This window comes from Coniophora puteana, assembly GCF_000271625.1.
Source record: "Coniophora puteana RWD-64-598 SS2 unplaced genomic scaffold CONPUscaffold_9, whole genome shotgun sequence".
Lineage (NCBI taxonomy): Eukaryota > Fungi > Basidiomycota > Agaricomycetes > Boletales > Coniophoraceae > Coniophora > Coniophora puteana.
The window spans coordinates 1,914,351-1,940,923 of NW_006913061.1; the positions used below are offsets into that span (position 1 = coordinate 1,914,351).

Below are 26,573 nucleotides of genomic sequence, written 5' to 3' on the forward strand. Positions count from 1 at the left end.
AGAGGGACAGAAAAGAACTGTGGGAGGCGTCGACGAAAGGCTAGCTAGCTCGGGGTGATGGCCTCCATCGACCCTCCAGACCCTCCCTTTATACAACTGCACAAAAGTGAAGCTTCGCTGGGAGGACCGAGCTCGCCGGGGGCGCGCGCCCGTTACACGTCGCATTGATGCACATGTGACACTGTTGCGCGCACGCACGAGCATGGAGACGAACAGGAGACTTCAGTCGAACAATCTCGCAGCGCGAGCTGTGTTCCCATACCACAAGGGTACATAAAGTGTTGATGGAGAGGTGGGCTCGCACGAGGGGACCAGCCAGGAACACGAAACCTCTGCCGCAAACGAATCACTGTTGCTGTCCAGTGCATCGTCACCGTTGCCCTGAATTAAGAAAGCCAAGAGCGTAGAGCGGTATAGCCATGGTAATGTCGCATGAGGTGCAAGTGTGTGTCGGGTGCTCTTCAGACGGGCGGAACTATCCAAGGGCACAACGTATCGTGGGTTCGCACTCGACCTTCTCCCAAACATTTCTGTATGAACCGAAACGTCAAGCAGGAGAGAGCTTCATGATCAGGAACAAGCAGCCAGCGAGCCAAAAAGACCAGCGTATGAATCGCTCAACAGCCCAGAGACAAGCTTCAAGACCGACATATTGCCGGCGGCAGCGAGGTTAACAGTTGGCAGACGCATCAGAGCATGAACTCGGAGCGCTCGGGGAGATGTGCGACTTGAAACAGCATGAAACTCGAGAAGCTTTCAGCGCCTGAAGTGCCACGTAGAAGCTGAAGAAGTGCCTGGTGGTCCGCATGCTACCCGCAGGAGATGTTGCTAGCCGAGTGAGACGCTCAAGGATTAACAGTGTATTCTGTAAGGATGAGGAATGTTGACCAGAGATGTAGGTGAGGACACGAAGTACTGTAAGCAAGCAATTGAACGAGTGTTGGCCACAGTGGTCGAGTTTTTCCAAGACAAGTGCCACAAGCCCTTCGGCAACTGCCGAATGTGGTTCATGAGCACAGAATGCAGATTCCAGTGTGTATATGTATCGTCAATGCACGTATGTCGTTATCTAGTCGCTAGTATTACACGTTTGTAGAGTAGAGAAAAAGAGATAAAACGAAAGAGAGATAAAGGAGGAGTAAGGAATGTTTTGTTTGTTTTCTACCGAAAGAAACGGGAAGCGGTCTGTGCCAAGCCAAACTACGATATCATGATCGAAAGTACTCCCGATCCAATTGCGCATGCGAGGTCCAAGGTCCAATCACTCATTTTTAGCGTACAAACATATGCTGTGACGTACAATCGGATGAGTCCGTGTCCATGAGCCGGGGCTTGAACCTTGATCAGACACAAGGCAAGGGGGCGTTTAATTCTTGAGAGGAACCTGACGAATGAGGGGGTCTCAAGAGAAAGACTTACCTGCCATGTTATTTTTATGTACACCCACCAACAACCACAGGCCGGGGTCATTTAAACACGATCATGAGGAAGGCGGCGTCTTCTTCGCCCCATTGCTACTACTGCTAGAGAGGTTCTCGGGCGGGAGCTGGCCCCTGCTGGCGAGGTGTGCTGCGCCGGTGTCTGCCCAGACCTCGTAGCGCTTGATCTTGCACTGGTCGTCGAACTCGAGCCTGTACACGAGGGTCTCGCGCCAGGCGTTGCCGAGGGTGACGGGCTGGATGGTCTTGTTCCAGGTGAACATGGCGCTGCCGAGGACCCAGACGCGGCGGTGGTCGACGTCGACGGTGTACTCTGGGAAGTGCATGTCGGTGTAGGAGAGGAGGTCTGCGAGGGTGTCGAAGTAGGCTTTCACGCCCTGGGGGCCCCTGTACTCTTTGCCGAGGAAGCGGGCGAGGGTGGTGTGGCCATGCTCGAGGGCGAGGCAGTCTGGGGCGAAGTGGGAGAGGAGGGCTTCAGTTTTTGTGTCGCCTTTGAGTGTGGGGTCTTTGACTGTGTCGCAGAAGGATTTTGCGGCGTCGTAGAGGGCTTGGTGATCTGGCATTTGTAGTGGTGGAAAGGGAAAAGAAGGGAATGAGCTGATAGGAATCTGCATCATGAGACGCTCCACCAAGTACATAATAGCCCCTAACAATTAACCACGCGCCCTATATCCGCCGTCCTCAATCCTCTCTCTAATTCTTGTTCTCTCTCATCATCATGGACAACGACGTCCCCACCCGTGGTCCAATACGACGGCCCTCTGCATCTCGCCTCTCCACCACCGCCCTCGCCCCGTAAGTCGTCTGCTTTCCGTCATCATCGCGAGCCGAGTCGCCGGCATGCCATAAGCCTGCCACAAGTCTACCGCACCTTCTGCCACGGGCTAGCCAGCCACAGCCCAGCGCCACCCTTGCCATCCCTGCGCGAATTAGCCTTCTGACACGACGGAGATCATCCTCCGTTCCGCTGCTCACGCTCACACCGTCCGTCTTCACATATCACAGGGCACCTGAGGACCTCGAGGCTTTTATGCGCTGTGCCTCTTCCCGCGCGAGCGAGTACGAGGTCAGGATTGGGGAGCTCAGCGTGAGCCTGCATCGGCTGATTGATGGATGTGCTCATGACATTGACATTGGCATAACCTTTGCTTTGCAGGGACGACTCTCGGAGCAGCTCAGCAGCCTCCGCGCCGTCGACAGTCTGGTGCACGATGCGCTCACGAGCATCCAGGTGTGCATCCTTCACGCAATTCCTCAACATCACCTCCCGTTCTGATCATACTACATGCGTATCGCAGCGCCAAACCCTGCGCGCTAACCGCGCCCGCAGCGTGGACGTCCCACACATCCGCTCAGAGCTCGACCGCTCGCTCCGCTCTCTCCAAAGCCTCGCGCACACGCTGCCCACCGTGCAGACCCAGATCGGCGACATCCGCCATGTCTACGACTCGGGACGTGAAAAGGTGTGTGCATTGCTTCGCGCGCTGTGTCCCACGCGTTCCCTTGCACGTTCCCCGCTGTCCGAGTGTGGGGCCGCCCACATGGCGCCTGCCGCTGTCGTCCCCCGCACATCGTATAGCGGGTATCGGGCCGAGCTCCGGCTCATTCCCCCGATATTCATCCGCCCCTCCCTGCCCTTGCCCTTGCCTTGCGTGCGGATACTGACGCGCATCTATCCGCAGGCCCAAACGCTCGTCGCCGACCTCGAGTGGCTCAACACGGACTTCCCCGCGCGCTGGCGCACGATCCTGTTCACGTCGCGCGCGCCCGTGTCGTGGCGCTGGAAGGCGATGTCGCGCGCCATCTTCGTGCTCGTGCTCGTGCTTGCGTGCGTCGTTGCGTGTGTCGCGCTGAGGGGCGCGTACCGCGCGCATCGGCAGAGGTTGGTGTGGGGGGAGCGGCTGATGTCGTGAGCTGGAGTTACTGGCAGGAGGATCGACTGTCTGTTAAGGAACGGAGCTGGAGCTGGAGCTGGGTTTGTCCCAAGGTTTAACCGCCGGTTGCGTTCGGGCTGTCTCACCGAGGTGTTCTGGAGCAGGGTTGCAGCAAACGTGCAAAAGGACCCTAGTGCAGCTGCTGTATCTTCCTCGCAGGCCTTGCCCCTCCTCTTCACAGTCGTTAACCGACTTCATCTGCATATATCACATCAACTCAACTCACCAGCCTCGGTCTTCCGTACACATGGACCACCCGCATATCTGCACATACATGCCGCGCGCATCCCGGATCTCTCGTTGCTTACCATACCCCCATCGTCATCGTGTAACATTATTTTCATCCTGTTCATTGTCTGGCAATTAAGTAAATACTGTATCTAGACCGATTTCGGCTTCCGAACGCACGTCCTCTCTAACTTACTCTTTTATTATGATACTTGTGTATATAGGCTTGCTGCTGCTCTCGAATTTATTAACGACTTTTTACGACCTCTTTCTTCAGACCGACTATTCGAGTGACTCACTATTCTAATTAATGCAACCTTACGCTTTTACATAACCACAAACCACAGCGCAACGATCATGAATCCATGGGCCGACGAACCCAGAAGATATAGTTGCACTCCGCCGCGCCCCAGTCCGTCCACGTGCGCGGCGCGAGAATCCACTCGCCCTTCCAGGGGACGTACACGAGCCCGCGGACCTCGGCCTCTGTGCGCGTCGGGCTTCCGCTGTTGTGCGTCTGCGAGATCCACGGTGTGCTGGCGTTAAGCTCAGAGGAAGGAAGGGAGGAAGGGGCGGGGAGGGGCTTCTGGAAGAAGCGGACGAGCTCGGACGGGTTGACGAATTTGGAGTAGGTGTGTGTGCCGACGGAGACTTTGCGGAGGACGTGTTCGGCGGCGAGGATGGTGAGGAGGTATGCGAGGGGTGTGCGTGCGATGGTGGAGAGGAAGAGGTGGCCGCCGGGCTGATGCCGTGCGCTACGTGTCAGCGGGTGGATCCTTAGAGCGCAAGGGAGAAGAGAAGTCGCACCTTGACGAGCGAGGCGCACGTCGCGAGGAACCCGGCGGGGTCGTCGACGTGCTCGAGGACCTCCATCGCGCAGACGGCGTCGAACGTGCGGCCCTCGGCGGCGAGCGTCTCCGCGGGGGTGTGTCGGTACGCGAGCGAGGTGCGCAGGGCGGGGTCGGCGGCGGCGTGGAGAGACGCGATGCGGACGTTGGCCTCGGACGCGTCGATGCCGAGCGTGCGCGCGCCGAGGCGGGCTAGGCTCTACGCCGTGTCAGATCGATGCGCGTTTGGTTTTTATTATGAATGCACCTCGGACAGCAGCCCCCCGCCGCACCCGACATCCAGCACGTCCATCCCCCGCAGCGCCTGCCTGCTCCGCGCGCGCGCATCGACCGCGGCGTCGGCGGTGTCGTCGCGGGCGTCGTCCCGCGCGGTCTCGAGGATCTTGTCGCGGACAAAGTGGACGCGGGCGGGGTTCATGCGGTGGAGGAGGGCGAACTCGCCGTGCTCGTCCCACCAGTGGGCGGAGAGGCGGGAGAAGAAGTCGATCTCGGACTGGTTGACCGAGGGTGCTGAGTGAGATTGGGTTTGGAGGGTGCGGCGGCCGTTGTTGGAGAATGAAGCGCGAGGTGGGTTTAGGCTGGGGCTATGTCGGACTAGTGCGCCAGAGATGTTGGAGGCCTGTGTAGATGCATAGCGCAGATTCGCAGAATGGGCCCACTGGGATAAGTGGAGATGCCCTGTGCGCTGGCAGAGCTTGTTAGATATCCGTAAGCTTGAGTTGGTGTGGCGCAATGCACGGGAGGAGGAGAGCATGGCCGTCGAAACTTACTAGAGACGGACCGCCCCGTTTCGGCCGACCATGTGACCAAATACGTCACACCCATGGGAAATCAGGGACTGCGCTAATGAAGGGGACTACACTTTGAGTAGCGAACATTGTAGGTGTGACGCTGTGACGGGGCTGGGTTGTCCGAGGAAACGGTTGTTAGTCATGTTCGTCGCCCTGGATGTTCTCATAAACCTCGGACGCCTTCAATAATTATAACCTCCTCCTTTCTTCAAAACGCTGGCGTTTACTCCTTACACACAATCTTGTATCATATCATCAACACCTCCCGGGCCGTCCCACCCATGGCGACCATCTCCTCTGTCCTCTCAACCGTCATCGAAAAGGCAAAGCTCGGTGTCGGCGAGCTCTCCCTCCCATCCACATCCCACGACCACCTCCCCTCCGCCATCGCTCTCGGCCAAGGTGCCGACCCCTCGCCCTCAGATCCCGACAAAGGAGACGCCGTAGCCAAATGTGAGCTCAAGATCGAGGGCATGACCTGCGGCGCCTGTGTCGAGGTGAGCACTTGTCCTCCTTACTGCCCGCGCGACAGCCGATCCGATTATGCAATCCAATCTACGCTAGTCCATCGAAGGCATGCTCCGTAATCAAGAGGGCATACACTCCATCAAGGTCGCCCTCCTCGCAGAGCGCGGCGTCGTCGAATACGACCCCGAGAAATGGACACCCGAGAAGCTCGTCAGCGTACGTCTCTCCTACCCTCTGCCCTACCCTCGATCTCTTACCCATGCCATCACTATAGGAAATCGAAGACATCGGCTTCGACGCCTCCCTCGTCCCCGTCTCCCGCTCAGACACCCTCACCCTCAAGATCTACGGCATGACCTGCGGCGCATGCACCTCCGCCGTCGAGTCCGGCCTCTCCGAACTCCCAGGAATCACCTCCGTCGCCGTCTCCCTCGCGACGGAAACCGCCAAGGTCACCTTCACCCCCGGCATGCTCGGCCCGCGCGAGATCGTCGAGCGTGTCGAAGATCTCGGCTTCGACGCCCTTCTCGCAGACACACAGGACAGCACCCAGCGCGAGTCGCTCACTCGCGCAAAGGAGGTCGCCGAGTGGGGTAGGCGCCTAAAGTGGGCCGCCGCTTTTGCTGCCCCCGTGTTCTTCCTCTCCATGATCGCAAAGCACATTCCGGGCGTGCGGAGCGTCACGGGTCTACGCCTATGCAACGGGCTCTACCTCGGCGACATCGTCGTGTGGGTGCTCACAACCCCTGCGCAGTTCTGGGTCGGCCGCCGCTTCTACCAGAACGCGTTCAAGGCGCTGCGCCACGGCGGCGCGACGATGGACGTGCTCGTCATGCTCGGCACGTCCGCAGCATACATCTACTCCGTCTGCGCCCTCCTCTCCGCTTCCGTCAACAACGCCCCGGGCTTCCGCCCGATGGTCTTCTTCGACACCTCCACGATGCTCATCTTCTTCGTCTCGCTCGGCCGCTACCTCGAGAACCGCGCAAAGGGGCGCACGTCCGCCGCGCTCACCGACCTCATGGCGCTCGCCCCCGCGATGGCGACGATCTACACCGACGCGCCCGCGTGCACCGCCGCGGGCGAGAAGCGCATCCCGACGGAGCTCGTCCAGGTCGGCGACACCGTCAAGCTCGTGCCGGGCGAGCGCGTGCCCGCGGACGGAACCGTCGTGCGCGGCGCCTCGACCCTCGACGAGTCCGCGGTGACGGGCGAGGCGCGGCCCGTGCTCAAGCAGCTCGGGGACACGCTCATCGGGGGCACGGTGAACGGGCTCGGTGCGCTCGACATGCGCGTGACGCGCGCCGGGCGCGATACGGCGCTCGCGCAGATTGTGAAGCTCGTCGAGGACGCGCAGACGAGCAAGGCGCCCGTGCAGGCGTTCGCGGACCGCGTCGCGGGCGTGTTTGTGCCGGCCGTGCTGGGGCTTGCGCTCGTGACGTTCGTGGGGTGGCTTGTGCTCGCGCATGTGCTGAGGGCGGACGCCCTCCCGCCGATGTTCCACCGCGAGGGCGCGAGCACGCTCGCGGTGTGTCTGCAGATGTGTATATCCGTCGTCGTCGTCGCGTGCCCGTGCGCGCTCGGGCTGAGCACGCCGACGGCGATTATGGTCGGCACGGGTGTGGGCGCTGCGAACGGGATCTTGATCAAGGGCGGGCGGGCGCTCGAGGCGGCGCGGAGCGTGCGCACGGTGGTGCTTGATAAGACGGGGACGATTACGCATGGCAAGATGAGCGTGGCCGGGATGGCGTGGGCGTCTGCGCCCGGGGAGCAGGAGCTGAGGCCAGAGGGGCACGTCGGTGCGCAGTCGCTGGCGTGGACGTGTGCGGACGGGCAGACGACGCGCGGTGCGGTGCTCGCGATGGTGTGTGCGACGGAGGGGCGCAGCGAGCATCCGCTCGCGCAGGCACTTGCTGCGCACGGGAAGGAGATTCTCGCAGCGGGGGCGCGCGGGGTGCTCAGGCCGGAGGACGTTGTGCTCGATGCGTTTGAGAGCGTCACGGGCGCGGGTGTCAAGGCTGCGCTTACGGTCGCCAAAGGCCAGGAGAAGGCGCGGTACGCGCTGCTGGTGGGCAACGTCAAGTTCGTCACGCGGGACGCGGATCTGCCCGGTGCGCTCGGCGCGTTTGAGGAGGCGGAGAGCGCGGCGGGGCGCACGGTCATCTTCGTCGCGCTCGGGCGCCTGTCCTCGTCCGGCGGCAATGCTGTGGACACCGCGCGGTGCGCGCCGGTGCTCGCGGTGTCGCTCGCGGACGCGCCAAAGGCGACGAGCGCGCAGGCTGTGAGGGCGTTGCGGGCGATGGGCGTCGAGGTGGCGATGATGACGGGGGACGGGCTCGCGACTGCGCGGGCGATCGCGAAGGAGGTGGGGATCGACGCGGGGTGTGTGCATGCGGGTGTGAGTCCGAAGGGGAAGGCGCAGCTTGTGGGCGAGATTGTGGAGAGGGGGAGGAAGGCTGGGCGGGGTGTTGCGATGGTGCGTTTTCTTCACTCTCCGTTGAATATGGTGTTGATAATGGGATAAAGGTCGGAGACGGGATCAACGACTCGCCCGCGCTCGTCGCCGCGACACTGGGGATCGCGTTCTCCTCTGGCACCTCCGTCGCCGTCGAAGCAGCGGACATCGTGCTCATGCGCGGGGACCTGCTCGACGTCGTCGCGGCGCTGCACCTCTCGCGCGCGATCTTCGGCACGATCCGCCGGAATCTGCTGTGGGCGTGCGTGTACAACGTGCTGGGCATTCCGCTCGCGATGGGCGTGTTTCTGCCGCTGGGGATATACATGCACCCGATGCTCGCGGGCGCGGCGATGGCGTGCTCGAGCGTGAGCGTTGTGACGAGCTCGTTGATGCTGAAGGGGTGGACGCGGCCGCGGGAGAGTGTTGCGCCTGGGGAGGAGGCGAGGCGGGGCGAGGGGCTGTTGGACGGGGTGTGGGTGTGGTTTGGGGACGGGTGGGAGGGTGTTAGGGCGTTTGTGAGAGGAAGGCGGGGCGGGAGTAGGGAGGGGTATGAGCAGCTGCCTGTTGAGCTTGCTGAGACGAGCGTGTAGAGATCAGGTTATTTCTTGATTGTACTTGTAATCTTCAAGTTTTGTCTCCTTGGGTTTTGTGTTAGAGCTGCTTTCTGTGTTATTCATACCTTACTTAGACTCGCCGAATATTACTGTGCCATTTGATCATTCCGAGTGTCAGCTGGAACACGAGGCAAATGCACCTTTTTGTATATATCGGCGCTGTCGTCGACGGAGATCTGAGCTGGTTCATCCCACCGACCTATTTCTTGTCGCCATCGTTTCCAGACTTATTACCTACTATTCTAATAATCCGTTTCCATGTCTCATATCGGGAGCGTATTCCTGGGCGACTTTGGCCAGCGGCACCGCATCCTCTCTTCGACCCCGCCATCATCCCCTCCCCCCGACGACCCGCAGGCGTCGTTCAACCCCATGGACGCCACCCTCGACACCCTCGACGACATCTCTGCCACCGCCTCCCCCACCGATCTCAGCGCCGCACCCACGCCCAGCCTCGATGCGCTAGCCGAGCTCCCGCCCGCTGCCGAGACGAGCGCGGCGCTCAATGCGCCTCCGCCCGCTCGCACCACAACCGCGGCTGATGGCGACCGAAAGCCGCCCCCACCGCCGCTGCACATCGATCCGCAGCTCGCGCTCGAGCTGCGGCTTAGGTGGCTCGAGGCGCTCATTGTCGGTGTGCCGGGTGCGTTTCAGAGTGCGGAGCGCAAGGTGCGGGCGCGGCCGCCTGCGACGAAGGCGCGCGCGGGGACGGTCGATGCGGGAGGGGGAGCAAGAAGAAGAGCGGGTGGAGTGGGGCTGGGGCTGGGAGGGCCTGAGGACCTGCTCCCGCCGGGCGACACGCTGATGCGCCGGGCGTCGGACGTGCAGCGTAAGCTGGGTACGCTGGCGGACGTGCATGATGGGCTGAGGAAGTTTATTGCTCAGTGTGCGTGTGCATCTCTGCATCCCTCTCTCTTTGTATTGCTCGCCGTGCTGACGACGAACCCTCATATATCGCGAATCACAAATCGCAAATCGCAACAACGCACAGACGACGCACACGCCGAACTGCTCACGCCCGCCTTCGCGCTCTCGGGCACACTCCCGTCGGCCGCAGCAGCCGGGTACGAGAGCATGGCGCCCGAGGAGCTCGACGCGTTCCTCGCCGACATGGAGCCCGACGTGCGCGCCGCGGACCGCGACATGCGCGAGATCGAGGCGCTCGAGGCCAAGGGCGTCACCGGCGCCGGCAAGCTCGCGGGTGCGTCCGTTCTCCCCTCCCCTCACCCTGCTCGGTGCATCTGGGCCGGGCGTTGCGACGGGGGAAGCTGACGCGTGAGGTGCATCGGACAGACTATAAAGCGCTCGAGCCGCGGCTGGAGGCGCTGATCACGGCGCACGAGGAGGACGTCGAGCTCGCGGCGTCGCTCGAGCAGCGTATTGCCGCGCTCGTCGATCGGCATTCGACCCATGTACGTTGTGACCTTTCCTTCCAAGGTTCCAGAACTAGCCCAACGAACTGATCGCCATATCTAACTACCAGGTCGACGCGTTATCGGAGCTCTTCGTCGCCTGGGACGACCTCTTGACTGACACGGAAGACAAGGTGACCCGGCTCGAGCGAAATCGGCAGGAACGCCAACGGCTAGGCTACGAGTAGAAATCCACCCTGCCTTTTTCTCTTCCAGCTTCCTCATCGCATCGCATAGCACCCGCCTGTAATTTATCCGTATGTACTCGCACATCCCCCCATCTGCCTACCCACACCCGCCTCATGCATCACCATATATACATACCCTCAGTTAACCATCCAATAAAATCATTCACACCCCACGCCCACTCCAAGCAACCAAACAGACAGACAGACAAAAAGCGTAATGAATCATAATGTTTTTGCATATGGTCGCATAGATAATAATTACACTACACTCCTGCCGAGACGCCGTGTGTGGATATCGATACTATACGGGATGGGATGGGAGATCCGGGATATGGCCACTGGCCATCGAATGCGAAACGAACGAAGCCAACGCGGGTCGTCGTCGACCTGCCACCGAAAAATGACAATGCCAACAGGAAGTGTGGGGTGTCGAGTCTATGGTATTTTCCTATTCTACAAAAATAACAGAAAATCGCAGCGGAGAGAAAAACGAGAGGGGGGAGAACAAGGGGGACAGATATGTGGTGGGTGGGTGGGTGGATGTGTGAGTGACGAAGACGATGCGAGAAGGACCGAGAGAGGGAGAACACAGTGCGGGGGATCAAAAGGAGGAAAGGGACAAGAGACAAGAGACGAGGAATAATATAAAGAAAAAAATAACAAAGAACAAGGCAACAAAAAGTAATGAGGGGCCAACAAGGCCGATCCATCCAGATGCACAGCGGGGGAGTCAACATGCAACGAGGGTAACTGGGTAATCGATATGCCACCAACAAAAAAAACAGAAGAGAACCGATCCGAACCAGAATAATAAGAACGCCGGTGAGAGAGCAGAGCGTGCTGCCACGCTCGCTCGCCCGTTCGAGGAATATTAAGACGGGGAATCAGATCGACAGGCAGCCGGGTGACCACAAGGAAGAGAGACAAGAGAGACAAGGAGAAAGGTGGATAGCAGATACGTGCAGGGGATATACGAGATTGATATGAGCGAAGCCTGGAGGGGGACGAGTGGAGGAGGCTGGCCGAGAAAGCAGGGGAAGGAGGCCAAGTGTCTTAATCCCGGCCTACCCAATCGGCGCTGCGGGTGTAGAGCTCGATCGAATTGTCCATCGTCCAGAACAGACGCTCGGTTGCGCTTCGGTTGCTCCAGCTCTTCTGGTCGCGCAGAATCATAGCCTATATCGTCACCATGTCAGCGCTCGGTAACGCGAGCATTTATTCATAGTAAAAAGGCCCACCTGCTGCGCCCCGAAATTACGCTGGTCATGCGCAAACAAATCCACATTCTCCTCAAGCGCCTCCGCGAGCAGCTGCAAATCCTGCAAAATCGCCTGCAACGCACGCACAGCCGCGAGCGCCAGTGTCTCCTTGCGGTTCCGCATCGTCGCCGCGCCCGCGCCCGCGCCGCCCTGCGGCGGCGGCGGCAGGCTCTTGGACACCGTCTGCAACACGGTATGCAGAATCCGCTTCGTCTCGCTCAGAATCTTCTGCGCCTGCGCGTAGTTCTTGCGCGACACGAGCACCAGCGCGCGCGTGACCATGTCCGACGCGAGCAGCTCCATCCGCCGGCGCACGATGACCGAGTCCGACGGCTTCCCGGGCGGACGTGGCGACGCCGTGCCCGACGACGGCGCGGGGAGCAGTGTGATGGTGAGCAGGACGGGGTGCGCGAGCCGCGAGACGTGCTTGCCCGCTGCGGGGTCGTGGTACGCGCCGTCGACCTCGAACACGGGCACTTCGTCGATCATCCGGTCCACGAGACCGTCCATCAGGTCCGTCGGGTCGTCGATCGTGAGCGCGTCGAGCCCGAGGCTCTGCACGTACTGGTCCGTCGCGTTCAACGCGCGGTTCTCACCCCGCGCCTGCTGCAGCCGTCGCGCCTCGGTGTTGTCCAGCTCGAGCTCGATCAGCATCTCCTTGCACTCGCCGTACCGCAGCTCGCCCACGTCCACGTCCACGTGGTGCCCGTCCGTCGCGAGAATCGAAGAGGGGCCGCCGGACACCTTACGGATCCGGAAGCGGTTGTTGTCGACGATCTTCATGTGCAGCTTCATGTTGAGCAAGCCAATGGACATCATCCCGCCAATGCAGCCCGCGAGACAGCCGCGCAAGTCGTACCAGTCCTTGACGAACGTATACGTCCCGCTCGTATGGTTGGACATCAGCCACAGCGAGGCAGGATCGTGCGAGCGGCCGTAGCCGAACGAGTGAATAGGCATGTTAGCCGCCTCCGCACGGGCGAGGACGAGATCCATCTGGGCACGGCGCGTGCTATCGGCAGCATCGCTGACCAAAATCATGCCCGACACCGAATTGCGCGCTTTCCGCTGCAGCACCACATCAAGGGCTATAGCAGAGCCAAAAATACACATCAATCAGTCAGCCGACTGCATAGGCGCAAGCAAACAGCAGAGATAAGAAAAGCACAGCTACTCACCGTGATTGACCGCAGTCACAACATCGGTTTTCTCCTCCCTCGACGCCCGAACGAGGAACTCGTCATCCATACTATCCTCCGCAGTCTGCCCAATCTCATCAATGAACTTGGATAGCCGGTTCCGGCTCGTGTTCCGCCCCAAAGACAGGAACGGCGTCTTCCGCACGCGGCCGCCCTGGCCGACCTCGAACGTCACAAGGCTGAGGCGGTCCTTGGGGCCCAACGATGCCACGACAAAGTCCAACGACGTCTTGATCACCCGCACCTTGAGCGCGGCCGTGCTCGGCGCCGCGTTCGGCGGCGGCAGGGAGATGATGAGGATTAGGTCGAGCGGCGCGTGCGGGAGGGGCTGCAGCGAGTTGGACGCGCCGCCGCCCGCGAGGTGCGGCGTGACCGCGAGCGCGGGCGACTCGTACGAGCTCAGCACGTCCTCCTCGCCGAGCGGCGAGAGCTTGTGCTGTTGCTGCTGCTGCTGATGCATCATCTGCCGTGAGGGCATTGAGCCGTGCGACGTAGACGAGGACATAGTCGAGCGTGAGGAGTGGTGCAGGAGACTGTCGACGGTACTGACCGTGGTCGCCGTGCTGCCGCTGAGCACCCGTGCGGCCTTGCTCGAGCCGCCAAACTCCTCGAGGTCGAACGGCGGTGGGGACTGTTGTTGGTATTGCGCCTGGTGTTGCTGGTGCTGGAACGATACAACAAGCGACTGGATCTGGCTCTTCCACGCCTCGAGCGTGCCCCGGTCCTTGAACACGAGAATGAACGAGTCCAGCCGCTCGTCCTCCATCTCAATCGTGAGGCTCATATCACCCGCCGCAAAGTTTGCCGTCACCCGCTTGATGTGCCGCACATAGATCCGCCCCTTCAATCGTAGGACCCCCTTAGCCTGAGCCTGCGTAGAAGGCAGGTCCTGCGACCCAGGCGAAGGAAGGAACCGTCCCAACGACCGCTTCTTCTCTTCAACAACGCAGATGATAGCCTCTTTGAAGAGGTACACGTAGAATTCACGCACGAGCGCGTCCCGCCGGACCGATAAAAGGTCATACATCATCAGCGGGCCCAGGCCAGCGAGCGCATGCCCTTTCCAGTCCATGATGCGGGCCCGCAAATCGTCGACGATGGCCGCAAAGGGCGAGTCGTCTTCGTAACGAGGCGACTCGGCCTCTTTTTGCGGCTGCCAATTTGGCGGACTTGGGTCGTAGTTCGCCTTCTCGGTGTAGCCTCTCGCATATCCCTCCATCGACGAGAAATTGCTCGACGTGCTGGCGGCGTTCGAACGCTCCGTATCATGCCTCCGGAGTCCAGTCCCATTTCTCGACAAAGGTGGCTCGGCCGGGGAGGTGGGCGTCGGGGTGGCATTGCTTCGCCGGGCGGGAAGCTCGACTACGACAATGCAGGTGAGCGGCTGGGTGCTGTCGTTGGTGCGGGTGAGGGAGCTGAATTCGGGGCGGACTTGGATATGAGGTGCGACAACGTATGACGATCCTTCGCTCCCCTGGCCGGATTTGACGGACATGGCATGGTGATCGAGGGGGTCGTCGTCATTGGGGTTGTACGGCTGGTTGTAGCCGGGGGCGGGGCTGCCCCTGGCGGCCGCACTGCGCGAGCCACCCGCCTCGCGGCCTGGGAACATATTCGGGGCGTGGGGATCGCCCATGCCTGTGAGAGCGGCGAGCTCTGGACAGAGAGTATAGGTGAGAGGGCGAGGCGATGTCGGGTGAGAGATAGTACGCACTGTTGGTCTTGCTCGAATCGCCGTCGCCGATCTTCATTGGACGACGGCAGACGCCGCAGACGCCGAGATTTGCTTTTCGGGGCACCGTGGAGCGCTGACCAGGCGGGGGGCCATAGACTGCGCTAAAGCATGCCTATGCAGGTACGGGACATGAGCGATGTGAGATAAGATGAAGAGTGGGAATGAATGCTGACCTCGTGGAGCGCGTGGCCGCATTCTGGGACGACGTGGGGCTTCTCGCCCGGGAGACGGAAGGAGAAGCTGAGAGGTTCGAGGCAGACGGGGCACTCTCCCTCGTCGTCGAGGTGGTCGGTGTTGGGTGTCTGAGCGGGGGGCATGGGGGAGAAGGGGTGTGGGGGTGGGTGGAGACTGTCGGTGTTGGAGAGATTGGATGTGGAGTAGGAGGAGTGGAGGGAGGTGGCGGAGGGGGAGCGGGGGACAGTGCGTCCTCTGAAGACGGATCTGAGTGCGCTGGATGCGTTGGCTCGCAGTGAGGGGGGCTTTGGAGCAGCGCGCGGAGAGACAAAGGTGGGTGAGAGAGCCCGAGTCTGAGGGACAGTACGGATTTGATGGCTGTCCAAAGTTGGCTCATCCGACTGATGCTTGCCTCCCCATCCTGTACGGTTCGCTGCCTTCATGAGCTGTTAATGAGTGTGTGGGCCTGCGTCGCCGTCGTCTGTCACAGCGAACGCGACGTGTAGCAATTTTGAGTGGAGGTAAGCCTGCAAGAAGCCAACCAAAGGGCCCACCAGCCCAACTCACTCCCAATGCAGTGCTCGATTGAAGCTTTCTGGCTCGCTAACCCGTTTCCTTGACACTTGTTCAGACCTCGCGTGGATCTCCCCGCACTCTATATGCCTGTCGACGTTGCCAATGTGTTTATGCTCAACGCTGACCGTGATCTCGGGGACTCGGAGGAAGGGGAGGGGAAGGAACACAGCGTTCGCCACGGCCAAATAAAAGTTGTTTGCCCCAGCGCTTCACACTCAACAAATCCTCATGGAGAATTCCGTTTGCCGTTCTTCGCGTTTCAGACACACTAAACTTTTCAGCCCGTCCTGTCGGTGTCTGAGACTTGTAGCAGCTTGTTCATCCCCTCCTCGCTACCACCCGCCGGTTACCTGCGGTTGCTCTAGCGCTGAGGGTTGTGACATGGCTGTCTTTGAAACCTTTTTTTCTCAGGCCAGGAACGAGGAGGCTTCTCTCATCAGCTGTGAGCAATGTATACGATACAGCATCCATCATTTGATGGTGAGTCCAAGCAGGGAGATGCAACCGCCACCACACTTCCGCTTCTCCAAAGAAAAGTAAATCCAGACATTCTGAGCCGCCGGAGTGTCGAGATCCCCTTCTTGTGGTCTTTCCAACAATCATCAAATCTTTGGTCAGCTACTATTTTCTCAGCACATCCTCTGGCGCTCCACTTGCTCGAGGTCCCTCACCCACTCGCATATCCGAGGTCTCAACGCTCTTCTCGACATCGGTGCCGCAGGGTACCGCTAGCGGCGCATCCCGCCGAGTATCCCAACGACTTTTCCCGACTCATGACGCCGAGTTCGAAGTTTAAAAAGATGTTGGCAGTCGCGGCGGCCATCGGCGCTTCTGATGTGTCAGAACGCCTTTACCGAAAACGTCATGATCGCTCGTAGTCGCGAGTATTCAAACCTATACTTCTTGAACCCAGTAAGTAGTTATGATAAAGCTTCAAAGGCTTATGTGCTCCAACACACACACACACACATCATACGCTTTCAAGGCTTCCGCGAGATCACCAGATCATATCATGACCTATCACACGGAGGAACAGCCTTGGGTCTCATGCAGATCAGCAGCCGAGCGACTTGTGATCTCTTGTGATCGTGCGGGACCGAGGATCCCTGCCATGTCACCTCATGCCATGCAGAGTCGCGATCCCGACGAGCGCACTAACCTAGATGACCACCGGTGCCTGGATCATGGTGCCTCGTACCGCGAGCCTCAGCAGATCGGTTCCCCCCGTGTCACTTAATCTGATACAGTAAGTGCAGCTACGAGGTTCATGAACGACAAGATTGTGCGTCACTTTTATATTGCTTACGCTCGCGTTATCCTGCGATTAGCTTCGAGTGGTCAAAAATGCCGCTAGGTCCGGTGACAGCTGCGCCCCCGCCTGACGTGAGAGGCCCATAGCGTGCCAGCAGCGTGCCAATCACCGGCCTTGAAAGCTTTCTTGCGAGCTCATTGCTTCTCGAGACAGCTCGAGATTCGGCTTAGCATTTTCCAGACAACTACCACCTGATCAAGTGACACTCGTCGGCCTCTTTCCAGACGCCATTCGACATCCTATGCCGCATGCCTACAAGCTCAAGTCTTATCAGCATCGATGTCCACATCTTCCTTGCACCCTACTATTTACCCCTCGCCCGCCGCGGCGCGCCCTCTCTCAAAGTCTAAATACTAGACCAAGCATCTGGCATTACAATAACAAGGTTCACCGTCGCCATGCCCCAGTGGGATTCGCCCTTGCGTGGGTACGAAGACGCAGAGCCGCTGCCCAGCACGCTGAACCCCGACGGGCTGACAGTGCACAACCCTCCTGGGAGCAGCGAGCTCTCGAGCGCGTACGACGAGTTTCCGAAGGAATTCGATCCCAGTGCGTGTCGGTTTGACTTTCACAGTGAGTGCTTGGCGTCGGAACGACCAATACCGTGAACCGACATCTCATTGGATGCTAATTTACCATTCCCAACTTCCCGATGCCCGCAGTTTACTACGTGCCCTCCAGTCCCGAGGAGTCGACGTACGCCAAGGAGCTGTACGAGCGCATCCGCCGGGAGTTCCCAGAGGTGAGTGAGAGACGTTCGACATATCAAAACGAGTGAGAGAAAAACTCGTACTTAAACATACATGTTTTAAACTTTGGATATTTGAATGCCCGCGGATGCGCAGCTTCCCGTGTACCAGTTCTGGGATAGACCTGTCGGTGAGTAACGTAACGTAACACGTTCCGACGGCGGTCCTTTCGCTGAGAACCGAGCCATGCGCATATGCATTCCCGTATCATATCATAGGACCGCACACGACCGCGATGTTCGAGGTGGACACGCTCAGCCCGCATCAGACAGGGGCGCTGTTTTCGGGCTTGCGGTACACCGGGGACCCTGCGAGTGAGTTCCCCGCTCTCCCCGTACGCTGTGCAGCCAATCTCGATTATGCCTGGACTCGCAGCGTGCTCATCCACCCCAACACCGGCGACGCCCTTCGTGATCATACGGAGCTGGCGACGTGGATGTGCAGGCGCTGGCCTATCAATGACTCCATATTAAAGAAGAAAAACAAGGATACAGCGTAAGCCTCCGTGAGACTGGTGTTGTGTGGGGTACAGAAATGGCCATTTCAGTCATTTGCAGGCAGATTAAAGCTCATTGGTGGCCGTAATAAAGCAATTAAAACGGTGGTGCAGCGCAGCGTTACCTACTTGGAACCTCGACCAATGAATGCTTGAATGTATATCTTCTTCAAGCCTTTGATTGTCCAGTTCGAAGTAGCACGCGTGCGTATGGGTCAGATCCGATCAGAGTGGCTCAGCCTCCTTTCAACGAGTCATCGCTTCCAGGTAGCTATTCAAAGTCATACGTGCTTGCATACCTGAGCTCGCCGAGCTCCTATGTTTCTACTCCATTACCGTTCATCAGTCTCTCACTCACTAAGACTAAACATTATAGGCGAAGGTACCACGCCTGTAAACAAGGTGCCATGGCTGAGCACCGAGAAATGGAAGCCACCAAACCACGCTTTGACTCTCACAGCAGCGGAGGTTTGCAAAGTATGAATGATAATCTCCAAGCAGAAATGCTGCAGCTTTTTGCAGTGATCAGACCGGCTCCACTCACCAAGTATCCGAAGAATGGGAGTATCCTTTCACATTCAGTGCAATGAAAGGCTGACGGCAGTTGGAGCATCACTATCGGAGACTCACAGCGCCGGTAGCTGAGCCTCAACTGAAGCTTGAATATAAGTTTCGCCCTCGATTTCCATTGAACCTTAGCTTGAAGGCACCGAGCGCCCGTCCTCTGAGTGTGTCTTTAATTCGTCTGCTGCTGTGTCTCCTGGCTCATTTCCGCCCTATCATTTCCACCCTTGTTTCTCTATTAGTACTAGAACCATGTGGTTCTGTTCGGATTAAACCGTGTGCCACGACGCTCAAACGTGTTGGCCAATAATGAGAGTTAACTGTTACCCAGTCACCGCCGGCTGCGATGACCGCTGAGAACCTTCCGCGAAACCAAATGGGAATAGAACTAGGGTGTACTATTATCAGGGTCAAGGGGACGAAGCGTTTCGTAAACGTGGAGAATGCCTCATTCCAGATCCCGCGAACGGTAGGGCCCCAGAGCGAAATGAATGTCTTATGAACGCGCTTCTATCTACCCGTGCTTGTTCATAGCATCGCATGCCGCAGTCTAGGACCCTCATTTTTGCATTTTTTCGAAGTTCGGGGCTTCAGAGCTATGCGTGCCGGTGCCAAACAGGTGCTGTACCTTCTGAAGAAATGTCGGATGCTACGACCTCATGTACGGATGGCCTCAGCCATATAAATGCGTTACCATTACTACGGATGGTGCTGCATTCGGTGAAACCAAGTCATGCCTTCTAATAAGTTCAGGGGTCTAAAGACACTACTACAACGCCAACGCAACAAATCGGCGCAACCTCAAAGCCCGAACGCTTCACCGCCCAGCAGCCTGCTACATCGTGACAATGTTCAAGGTATGAAGAGGCTTGCTATCTGTGCCTCTTTTCTTCAGGTTTTTCTCACCATTTCGCAGCTTCGACGAATTTTGACGCTGGAGGTGTAGGAGCAAACTCGTCTTCTGAACCTTATGTTAAGGCTCAGACTGGACAAGGTGCGCGAGACGATTTTGTCGCTTTCACGTCTTGCACATCATTGCTTACTATAATCACCATTGGTAACGGGGCAGACCTAGCGACTTTCGGAGATACTGGACTTGAAATTGCAGTGATACCCACAAGAAGTAGTTCAATCACGCCCGATAAAGGTGCGAGAAATACGACATTAGGTGTATTGATGATTAATTGTTCATCGATATTCATCAATAACCAATAATTACCTTTGCAGCCTCAGGTGCTGTCACCGAAATCAAAGCCCCCAGACATAGATCAGACGAAGACTGTGAAACTTCTTCACTTCAAGGAGCCTCAAGACAGACTGAGACAACTCCGAATTCCTTACTCGATGCTAGTCAAGGTCTGACATTTTACCTTCCAACTTGCTTGTTTGCTCATGATTGCGCAACGAACAACTTCCAGTGCTGGCACAAGCCGATGACAGTGGTCTGGAACCGCTACATCAGCCAAATGAAACATCAGCGGACGTTTCCAGCCGAGGCGACCAAGGTGCGATGATCTTGCTGACTTCTTGTAACCTATTAATATTGATAGCACTAGCTCGCTCACAGGTGCCGAGCACCCAGACGTAGAGCCGTACGGCGAGCTTGCCCAAACCTCCCATGCGAACGGTTTATCGCCCTCTTTTTCTCCCAGAATTCATGATGGTGCGTACACGAAGCTTTTGAGTCCAACTTGAAGACACTCGGCGGCCTCAGAATTCTTATAGGCCCTTTGCAGGTTCACAGTCAAGCCTCGTCACAATTGATTCAGCTAAATCCACCAAGGAAGGTACGAGAGAATCTTTTTTTGTCATCTATGGTTGTGGTCAACATCTTCCTTGGCTTCTTTTGCAGATTTAAAGCCCTCTGTTATTGATAAAGGCAAAGGTCGTATGTTATCAACTCCCTTAAGCGAGTCTAATCTGGGTAAGAGAAGAATCCATAGATTCTCACTAAATAATCATACTCGCTTGAAAGGCCACAAGATGCCTGTTGAAGATGAGATCGAAGGCCTCGATGCTGAAGTGCTAACGCTTTCCGAACGTGTATTTGGCGCCGAAATCGAAGATTATGGCACATGGCGCGGAGTCCCGTACCGAGGTAATGTAATCAAAAGATGGGGTTCAGCTTGATGATAACTGATCATTTTCCTGCTCTGTTTAGTCCACCGAGCATTCACGCGTGAAGCTCTCCGACGTGAAGCACTTGCTACGATCAAAAAGAAGAAGGGCGTTCCATGGAACACAAACGTAGACCACAATAGACCAGGCAAGTAGATGCTGCTCTTGTGCTGCTCTTTTTCCCTGTTTGGCTAACTTATGTGACGGTATCGTCGCTGCAGCTGTCTTGACGATAGAGGATGTGCGAGTTGCTGCAAAAGCTCGGTTGGTATGTGTGCATCCTGACACTGTCGATGACGTCCTCCGAGGTATGGACGGTCAGGAGTGCGACTTGGAAGACCTCTGGAACCAGCTTTTCCAATGTGAGCATAGTTTGTCTCCGATCTGGTCTCTTATTTAACTGAAGCAATGAACCTCACCTTCACAGTGAACATATTGCACAGCGAGACTCACGAGGGCATACCTAACGTATCTTTCGTGACAATAGAAGACATGAAAATTATGGCAAAATCCCAGTTGAAAAACGTTGATACCAGCATTGTCGACGGATTTCTTCAAGACATCGATCAAGATGGTCACGAATGGGGTTTCATCGAGGTCTGGAGCTACCTTCACCAGTGTGAGTACATGCCACATCCAAACCGCGCTTTACCCTCCTACTTAAACACTTTGATGCAATGTCACAGTCGATAAATTGAGCCAAGTCTTCCAGCGTGCGTGCATTCATACCTTTAATCTGTGTTTTTCTTATATCTAACGTAAGACTACAATTCTCCCGTTCAGTCAACCGATTCAGTAGCGAGAATAATGGTGCTACTGAAGCCAATTTATTCACTTCTAACAACGGCGTCCATTTCAACGAAGCCGGTCCCTCCAGACTGGCGGACAATTCTTCTTCTACACCTAACAATGTCGATGAAGACTACGCTGACGAGAACAAGTCACACCACGAGGAAGATATTGACGACATGAGTTACAATATGCATTTTGGCAAGCTCCTTGAGGATGCACGTTATGATAAACTGCCCCAGTGAGTCTTACTCCATATATCAATGTTTAAGACCTGCATCTAAGCCCGCTTTCAGAGAATGCGCAAGGATAGCTCGAGAGGAGTTCGAGAATTTCATCAACAACTCCATTCCCATTCGTCTACTGCGACGAGACAAATGTGGCCGACTGGTTTTCCTTGATAGGAATGCTGTAAAGAAACTTTATCGACCAAAACTTGAAGAGGCAATCGCAGGGTTTGGATTCGGGGATATGCCTGATGGAGTCGTGAAGATTGCGCGCGAAGTTGTGCGCTATACAATCCTTTCTCATAGGTGGTCCGACGAAGAAATCTCGTTCACAGACGTGCAGACAGGGATTTTGCATGACAAGGCCCTTACTTCTGGAAGGAAAAAGCTCGAGGATTTTCTGGACCACTCTAGAAACGAATACGGGATAGAGCTGGGCTGGGCTGATACCTGCTGCATCGACAAGACAAGTAGCTCGGAGCTGGACGAAAGCATCCGTTCGATGTTCCGATGGTATGAAAAATCTTCTGTTTGTCTCGTTCACCTCGGTGAAACGCATACGTTTGAAGATCTCGAACACGACGTCTGGTTTACCCGAGGATGGACCTTGCAGGAGCTCCTTGCGCCAAAGAGGATACGGTTTTACAACACCGATTGGGTTCCTTTGACAAATGCGTTCAACGACAAGGACATTTATAGGGCACAGCTAAAGCAACCTACCCTGTTCTCTTCTTATCCTGGTCGCGTCGACGCCCCTACTCTCATGAAAAAGGTGGCTCAGGTGACGGAAATACCCCTGCCCAACCTCAAAACAAGGCGTTTTGGGATTCGCGCGTTTAGACCGGGTGCATGGGATGTTGACAGGAGAATGGCGTGGGCTGCAAACAGACACGTCACTCGCGGCGAAGACGTGGCATACTCTCTCATGGGTGTTTTCGATGTCTCCATCATTACTGCGTACGGTGAAGGTCAGGACCGTGCGTTCTGCAGACTCATAGAAGCCATTATGATGGCAGGAGGCAGTCCATCTATCCTGAACTGGAGCGGCCGACAAGCCAGCCACCCTGCCTCCAACTGTCTGCCAGCATCGCCGAAGAGTTACCTGGGCAGTCCAGATATTCCGAGAGCCAACCACAGACTCGGCCGCAGGTTAGACCTTAGCTTGACAAGCAGAGGTCTGCGCGTATGCGTTACATTGATCCCGCTTTTCTGGACTCAGGCACAGAGACACAGGTCGACTGAATACGGCAGTCTCCTCAGCATGACTGAACGGCGAGCCAAAATTGAAGGACTCGACGCATCATTCATACTTGCCCCGGCGATGTGCATCCCTGATGCGCAGGAAGGGCCTCAGATTCAGGTTCTGAATATTCCCTTCCGAGTCAATAGCTGGCGCCAGGCATCTTTCATGGACGATGTCTTCGCTCTTGGCATTTTCATCGACCTCGATGTACACGAAGTAGCTTCTTCCAAGTACGTCAAAGTGCCTCTGGGCTTCCCCAGTCTACCAGCGTTTCTGCTCAGGGGCTATCGAAAGAACGCACCTATTGGCAACTATCCTAACCTGAGAACTAGGGAGCAACATAGTGACCAGATTCCACTATACAGAGATATGTTGTCAGGAAGACGACATGAAACTACCGCCCCGACTTTCCCACTTGAAGGGCCACCCTCCATGGAAAAGTTGGCGGACGAGGTAGGCGACGTGAGGAGGTGGGAACGAGTGATGACAGAGCCTATGAACCAGTTGTCATTTTTAGCAGATACTTGTATGCTGAGGAGCGATCTTTGTAACAGAATAGTTTACCTGTAACCACACGAAGGGTAATAGGCCTTGTATCTGTCCTATAAACAAGCATGTTGTACGCGCGAACTGTATCACCTTGTTAGTCCATCTTGAAGTTCGATTTTCCCTCAAAGCTTTTCTTTTTGTTGCCATGTCCCAACACGAATTGCCTTCGCGTGGATATGGTGACGCAGAGCCTCTCTCTGACACAATGAACCCCGACAGACAGATCTACACTCCTCCCAGGGCCAAACTTTCTTGGGTTGATGAGGCGTTTCCGAAAGAGCTCGACCCTAGTGCGAAACATTTCAACTTCCGCAGAGTGTACTCACCCCGGGTGGTTATTGATCGAAGGCCAAATGACCGAATGCGTCCAGTTTAAGGTTAGCATATAGGCACTTAAGACGATCACATCCAGCGCGCTTATTGAAGGGCCAACGGAGTGAACGGGTAGGCGCTAACCTACGATAGAAGGCGTCTTTGAAAGGGAAAAGAGAGGAAAGTACCCAGTCTAAGCAGCTGCCGCGTCGGAGCGAGACATAGCATCGAGCCCAGGTCATGTCGACGTTCGTCTAAGAGCTGCAATTGATTCCGAGAGTTGTTCGCGTGGCTGGAACGTAGACCATTCGACGTCTCGACCGCGGGCCATGCGACCGAGTCCGTTCAGGCCGTAACCAATACATAGATGCTCATAGATGTGATGCCACTATCGAACGCCGAAGTTTTGATTGACGAGGTTGCGAACGGCTAAGCTGTGCTGACACTAGGTGCTGACCATTGTTAGTGAGAAATATAAAAGACCTCTAAAGAGCTTGTTGCCAGTGTTTTAAGAATAGAGTGGTTTCAGCCTCAGCACCAAACACTAGTCCATTCGAGTGAATAGGTGTGGTGTCTTGTGCTGTGCTAATAGGCAGCTTAGAAGCGCACCCGAGATATCGCCAGTATGGCGTGGCATTGGTAAAGATAGTCTTGTCACATCAGATGATTTATCTGAATGACTCTGCATCGAGCGGCTAACGGGACGGTAGCGGTGTGGTGAAGAAGACTGAAAGCGACGGAACCATGCGTGTCTGCCGGCGAGCTCGAGACCCCGCTGCTCGGGAGGCAGCGAAGATCCGAACCGCTTCCGAGGCAGCGGACTACTTCAACCCGGCGTTTGCCTGCTCCTCCTCCTTTCACTGCAACAAACACCTTGTCTCTCTTTACTCTTCCAACCGTTTCGTTCCCTAGCACACGCACGCAGAATGAACGCTCCCCAAATTCTTGACAACGCTCTCGACGCTGTCGGCAACACTCCTCTTATCAGACTTGACAGGATTGCTCAGCAGGAAGGTCTCAAATGCAATCTTCGTACGTGTCATCTCTAGCATCATTTAACATTCATGACTCACGTTTTTCTAGTCGCCAAGGTTGAGTACACATCGGCGGGAGGGTCGGTCAAAGACCGAATCGCAAAGGCGATGGTCCTCGCTGCTGAGCGCGACGGCAAACTCATTCCTGGGAAAAGTGTCGTCATTGAGCCCACCTCGGGCAACACAGGTGCATCTATTCATATTTGCCTATCCAGAATTCATCTAGCTAACGTCGTTCATGTTTGTAGGTATTGGCCTCGCAATGGCCTGTGCCATCAAGGTATGCATTCAACTGCGAACCTGCAGAACGGTTGCTGAATACTATAGATAAGGGATATGCAGTTATCATAACCATGCCCAACAAGATGTCACTCGTGCGTTTATCTGTTGATTATCTTTACTCCACCTATTGCCGCTAATGGAGTCGTCATTATTGCAGGAGAAAGAAGCCCTCTTGCGTGCTCTAGGTGCAGAGGTGGTTCGGACGCCCGACTCAGCCGCTTGGGACTCTCCAGAGAGCCACATAGGTAGAGCCCCCTATTGCTGCGCCTGCACGCCTCGTGGCTGAATTCCTTAACGATCGCAGGAGTGGCGCAGAAACTCCAACGTGAAATACCTTATGGTATCATTCTCGACCAGTACCGCAACGTGAATAACCCTCTGGCGCACGAGTTCACCACGGGCCCCGAGATCATCGAGGCTGTTGCGAACACCCCGTCCACGTCCGCGAGGCCCTCTACGCAGAAGGTCGATGTCTTCATTGGGGGTGCCGGGACTGGTGGTACAATCTCCGGTATATCTCGTGCCCTCAAGAAGTCGCATAACTCCAACTGCCACGTCGTCGGGGTTGACCCTGTAAGTTCAGCTATGATATTTGTAGATGGATCTGACCTGATTACTATAGGTTGGAAGCATTCTCGCGCTTCCTAGTAAATTAAACAATGCGGGCGAGGGTTCTGCTTACGTTGTGGAGGGCATTGGCTACGACTTCGTACCTGATGTTCTTTCCCGGGAGCCTGGCGTGGTTGATAGCTGGGTCAAGACAACAGACGCAGAAGCGTTCCCGGCTGTCCAGCGCATCATGCGTAGCGAGGGTCTGTTGGTTGGCGGTAGCAGTGGTGCAGCCCTCGCCGGTGCCCTGAAGTGGCTGAAGTCTGAGGAGGGTCGACCTTTCGCTGAAGCGAAGGGCAAGAATGTCGTCGTGCTTCTTGCTGATGGGTACGTTCCACGAAGCTGGTTTGCTCCATATCTGACTGACTCACAATCTGCAGTATCCGTAACTACATGAGCAAAGATTGGTTCCTCGATATGACAATGCACGCTGAGGCCCGCCCTCTGGCCAGTGTCATTTCCCAAGTTCTGGCTTCGAAATCAGAAACTCCTGCCCTTTCCGTTGTCCGTCCTAATCTGTAGAGGACGATCTTTGTGAGGGCTCATTGTATCACATTTCTTGGTTTCTGCTCGGACTCTATCACGCATCTTCACTTGGTTTCATCTTTTGTTATTCATTAATAAGTATCCTCCACTCGCGTTACGATCAGCACATTCTTCTCTCCACATATACAAGCATCATGGTCTTTGTTATCTGATTCGTGTGCAAATAGAACTCTTCTTGTGACCTCGTCAAGAATAACTCTTGGGAAAGTTGCTGAAGCTGGGTGTGCAAGAGAAGCCAGGAAACAATTGTAAGGGCACGCGTGAGAAAGCTGGCAATGTTGTACTGGAACGCCATGCACGGGAAAGGCAGGTGTTGTTCTGTTGCCTGCAGCATCACTCCTTCACGAAGGAATGGATTGATCATCTGCGAGGCATGACAGGGCGCACCCTGGACTGCTATTGTTAACGTCTCCTTGACAA

General features: G+C 56.5%; 9 protein-coding genes across 9 annotated transcripts; 6 read left to right on the forward strand and 3 right to left on the reverse strand.

The window, feature by feature from the left end:
- Nucleotides 1–890: 890 nt before the first annotated feature.
- CONPUDRAFT_127433 (uncharacterized protein) lies at nucleotides 891–2,011 on the reverse strand. Its single transcript, XM_007772821.1, has 2 exons — nucleotides 1,420–2,011; nucleotides 891–1,338 (listed from the first exon to the last, which is right to left on the reverse strand). The coding sequence occupies exon 1, from the start codon at nucleotides 2,000–2,002 to the stop codon at nucleotides 1,481–1,483; it is 522 nt and encodes a 173-aa protein (XP_007771011.1). The 5' UTR covers nucleotides 2,003–2,011; the 3' UTR covers nucleotides 891–1,338; nucleotides 1,420–1,480.
- A 261-nt stretch (nucleotides 2,012–2,272) lies between these two features.
- CONPUDRAFT_127435 (uncharacterized protein) lies at nucleotides 2,273–3,859 on the forward strand. Its single transcript, XM_007772822.1, has 4 exons — nucleotides 2,273–2,526; nucleotides 2,596–2,670; nucleotides 2,738–2,902; nucleotides 3,122–3,859. Exons 1-4 carry the CDS (start codon nucleotides 2,470–2,472, stop codon nucleotides 3,350–3,352), a joined length of 528 nt encoding a protein of 175 aa, XP_007771012.1. The 5' UTR covers nucleotides 2,273–2,469; the 3' UTR covers nucleotides 3,353–3,859.
- CONPUDRAFT_167122 (ubiquinone biosynthesis O-methyltransferase) lies at nucleotides 3,839–5,203 on the reverse strand (the record flags this gene model as incomplete). The annotated part of the gene is made up of 3 exons (XM_007772823.1): nucleotides 3,839–4,343; nucleotides 4,409–4,648; nucleotides 4,697–5,203. The coding sequence occupies 3 exons, from the start codon at nucleotides 5,201–5,203 to the stop codon at nucleotides 3,957–3,959; spliced, it is 1,134 nt and encodes a 377-aa protein (XP_007771013.1). The 3' UTR covers nucleotides 3,839–3,956.
- Nucleotides 5,204–5,395: 192 nt separating this feature from the next.
- On the forward strand, nucleotides 5,396–8,881 carry CONPUDRAFT_107700 (heavy metal translocatin). Its single transcript, XM_007772824.1, has 4 exons — nucleotides 5,396–5,737; nucleotides 5,805–5,924; nucleotides 5,983–8,184; nucleotides 8,235–8,881. The coding sequence occupies exons 1-4, from the start codon at nucleotides 5,522–5,524 to the stop codon at nucleotides 8,754–8,756; spliced, it is 3,060 nt and encodes a 1,019-aa protein (XP_007771014.1). The 5' UTR covers nucleotides 5,396–5,521; the 3' UTR covers nucleotides 8,757–8,881.
- A 320-nt stretch (nucleotides 8,882–9,201) lies between these two features.
- On the forward strand, nucleotides 9,202–10,574 carry CONPUDRAFT_167124 (uncharacterized protein). The gene is made up of 4 exons (XM_007772825.1): nucleotides 9,202–9,666; nucleotides 9,772–9,981; nucleotides 10,074–10,192; nucleotides 10,264–10,574. The coding sequence occupies exons 1-4, from the start codon at nucleotides 9,585–9,587 to the stop codon at nucleotides 10,378–10,380; spliced, it is 528 nt and encodes a 175-aa protein (XP_007771015.1). The 5' UTR covers nucleotides 9,202–9,584; the 3' UTR covers nucleotides 10,381–10,574.
- A 234-nt stretch (nucleotides 10,575–10,808) lies between these two features.
- CONPUDRAFT_138501 (uncharacterized protein) lies at nucleotides 10,809–14,945 on the reverse strand. Its single transcript, XM_007772826.1, has 5 exons — nucleotides 14,747–14,945; nucleotides 14,553–14,685; nucleotides 12,818–14,494; nucleotides 11,619–12,727; nucleotides 10,809–11,556 (listed from the first exon to the last, which is right to left on the reverse strand). The coding sequence occupies exons 1-5, from the start codon at nucleotides 14,888–14,890 to the stop codon at nucleotides 11,434–11,436; spliced, it is 3,186 nt and encodes a 1,061-aa protein (XP_007771016.1). The 5' UTR covers nucleotides 14,891–14,945; the 3' UTR covers nucleotides 10,809–11,433.
- Nucleotides 14,946–17,033: 2,088 nt separating this feature from the next.
- Nucleotides 17,034–17,883, forward strand: CONPUDRAFT_59509 (uncharacterized protein; the record flags this gene model as incomplete). Its single annotated transcript, XM_007772265.1, has 5 exons — nucleotides 17,034–17,208; nucleotides 17,298–17,377; nucleotides 17,481–17,514; nucleotides 17,603–17,702; nucleotides 17,760–17,883. The coding sequence occupies 5 exons, from the start codon at nucleotides 17,034–17,036 to the stop codon at nucleotides 17,881–17,883; spliced, it is 513 nt and encodes a 170-aa protein (XP_007770455.1).
- Nucleotides 17,884–21,822: 3,939 nt separating this feature from the next.
- On the forward strand, nucleotides 21,823–22,620 carry CONPUDRAFT_59673 (uncharacterized protein; the record flags this gene model as incomplete). The annotated part of the gene is made up of 2 exons (XM_007772274.1): nucleotides 21,823–22,236; nucleotides 22,351–22,620. Coding segments are annotated over 2 exons (684 nt in total), but the record flags the coding sequence as incomplete, so codon positions are not given.
- A 1,958-nt stretch (nucleotides 22,621–24,578) lies between these two features.
- CONPUDRAFT_127453 (pyridoxal phosphate-dependent enzyme beta subunit) lies at nucleotides 24,579–26,339 on the forward strand. The gene is made up of 8 exons (XM_007772827.1): nucleotides 24,579–24,714; nucleotides 24,766–24,903; nucleotides 24,965–24,996; nucleotides 25,049–25,090; nucleotides 25,156–25,243; nucleotides 25,303–25,571; nucleotides 25,621–25,934; nucleotides 25,988–26,339. The coding sequence occupies exons 1-8, from the start codon at nucleotides 24,609–24,611 to the stop codon at nucleotides 26,127–26,129; spliced, it is 1,131 nt and encodes a 376-aa protein (XP_007771017.1). The 5' UTR covers nucleotides 24,579–24,608; the 3' UTR covers nucleotides 26,130–26,339.
- Nucleotides 26,340–26,573: the final 234 nt, after the last annotated feature.